Here is a 2,500-nt window from a genome sequence, read left to right as displayed (position 1 = left end):
AGTATAGATCCAGTATAGATCAGTATAGATCCAGTATAGAACCAGTACAGATCCAGTGTAGATCAGTATACATCCAGTATAGAACCAGTATAGATCCAGTATAGATCAGTATAGATCAGTATAGGTCCAGTATAGATACAGTATAGAACCAGTATAGAACCAGTATAGAGCCAGTATACATCCAGTATAGAACCAGTATAGAACCAGTATAGATCCAATATAGGTCCAGTATAGATCAGTTTACATCCAGTATAGAACCAGTATAGGTCCAGTATAGATCCAGTATAGAACCAGTATAGATCCAGTATAGATCCAGTATAGAACCAGTATAGATCCAGTACAGATCCAGTGTAGATCAGTAAACATCCAGTATAGAACCAGTATAGAACCAGTATAGATCCAGTATAGATCAGTATAAATCCAGTATAGAACCAGTATAGATCAGTATAGATCCAGTATAGATCAGTATAAATCCAGTAAAGAACCAGTATAGAACCAGTATAGATCCAGTATAGATCAGTATAAATCCAGTATAGAACCAGTATAGATCAGTATAAATCCAGTAAAGAACCAGTATAGAACCAGTATAGATCAGTATAGATCCAGTATAGAACCAGTATAGATCAGTATAGATCCAGTATAGATCAGTATAAATCCCGTAAAGAACCAGTATAGATCCAGTGTAGATCAGTATACATCCAGTATAGAACCAGTATAGAACCAGTATAGATCCAGTATAGAACCAGTATAGAACCAGTATACATCCAGTATAGAACCAGTATAGAACCAGTATAGAACCAGTATAGATCAGTATAGATCCAGTATAGAACCAGTATAGAACCAGTATAGATCAGTATAAATCCAGTAAAGAACCAGTATAGAACCAGTATAGATCAGTATAAATCCAGTAAAGAACCAGTATAGAACCAGTATAGATCAGTATAGATCCAGTATAGATCAGTATAAATCCAGTATAGAACCAGTATAGAACCAGTATAGATCAGTATAAATCCAGTAAAGAACCAGTATAGAACCAGTATAGATCAGTATAGATCCAGTATAGAACCAGTATAGATCAGTATAGGTCCAGTATAGAACCAGTATAGATCCAGTATAGAACCAGTATAGATCAGTATAGATCCAGTATAGAACCAGTATAGATCAGTTAACTGTGTCTCTCTCTGCAGGTCTACAGTGTGATGTCATACAGCTCAGTTCACAGTCTGGACCAACCAGGACGGAGAGTGGTGGACTCAGCTCACCTTCACCTGCTTCACCTGGTCACTGTGGCTCACTTGGTTCAGATCCTGCTCACCTCCACCACAGGTGAGTCACACACACGCACGCGCACGCGCACACACACACACACACACACACACACACACACACACACACACACACACACACACACACACACACACACACACACACGTTAATATGCACTGCAGAGTCCTGTACATCCCCGGGGTACACTGACCCTAACAACCGCCCTAACAACCACCATCACGCTGAGCGCCATCACGGTAAGCGCCATCCCGCTAACCGCATCACGCTAACCGCCATCACACTAACCGCCATCACGCCAACCGCCATCACGGTAAGCGCCATCCCGCTAACCGCATCACGCTAACCGCCATCACACTAACCGCCATAACACTAACCGCCACCACGCCAACCGCCATCACGGTAAGCGCCATCACACTAACCGCCATCACACTAACCGCCATCACGATAACCGCCACCACGCCAACCGCCATCACGGTAACCGCCATCACGCTAACCGCCATCACGCTAACCGCCATCATGCTAACTGCCCTAACGCTAACCGCCATCACGCTAACAACTATCACAGTAAGCGCTCCTACCACGCTGGTCATCAAGACACCTGCTCCGGAGCAGGTCAGGTGTTCATCATCAGTTACCATGGAGATGTACCGTCAGTTACCATGGAGATGTACCGTCAGTTACCATGGTGATGTACCGTCAGTTACCATGGTGATGTACCGTCAGTTACCATGGAGATGTATCATCAGTTACCATGGAGATATACCATCAGTTACCATGGTGATGTATCACCAGTTACCATGGAGATATACCATCAGTTACCATGGTGATATACCGTCAGTTACCATGGTGATGTACCATCAGTTACCATGGAGATGTACCGTCGTAGGACTGAAAACCCTGAGGTTACCACGCTAACCCCCGAATCCTGCTTCCTGGTACAGAGACCTGGTCTCTGTCTCACCTGTCTGTCTCTCTCTCACCTGTCTGTCTCTGTCTCACCTGTCTGTCTGTCTCTCACCTGTCTGTCTCTCTCTCACCTGTCTGTCTCTCTCACCTGTCTGTCTCACCTGTCTTTCTTTCTCACCTGTCTGTATCTGTCTCACCTGTCTGTCTCTCTCACCTGTCTGTCTCACCTGTCTGTCTCTCTCTCACCTATCTCTCGGTCTCACCTGTCTGTCTCTCTCTCACTTGTCTGTCTCTCTCACCTGTCTGT

At 44.6% G+C, this 2,500-nt stretch overlaps 1 protein-coding gene across 5 annotated transcripts in view; it reads left to right on the top strand.

Moving 5' to 3' along the window:
• ubr2 (ubiquitin protein ligase E3 component n-recognin 2) overlaps nucleotides 1-2,500 on the top strand; it is a 69,657-nt gene that overhangs the window by 44,239 nt on the left and 22,918 nt on the right. For all 5 annotated transcript variants that reach the window (XM_074647472.1, XM_074647471.1, XM_074647470.1 and 2 more), the window contains exon 39: nucleotides 1,188-1,326. In XM_074647472.1, coding sequence (XP_074503573.1) covers nucleotides 1,188-1,326 — 139 coding nt within the window. The remainder of the gene's footprint in view (nucleotides 1-1,187; nucleotides 1,327-2,500) is intronic.

The sequence above is a fragment of the Sebastes fasciatus genome, chromosome 9, assembly GCF_043250625.1.
Source record: "Sebastes fasciatus isolate fSebFas1 chromosome 9, fSebFas1.pri, whole genome shotgun sequence".
NCBI classification, from domain to species: Eukaryota; Metazoa; Chordata; class Actinopteri; order Perciformes; family Sebastidae; genus Sebastes; species Sebastes fasciatus.
This window is presented reverse-complemented; position numbering and strand designations above follow the sequence as displayed.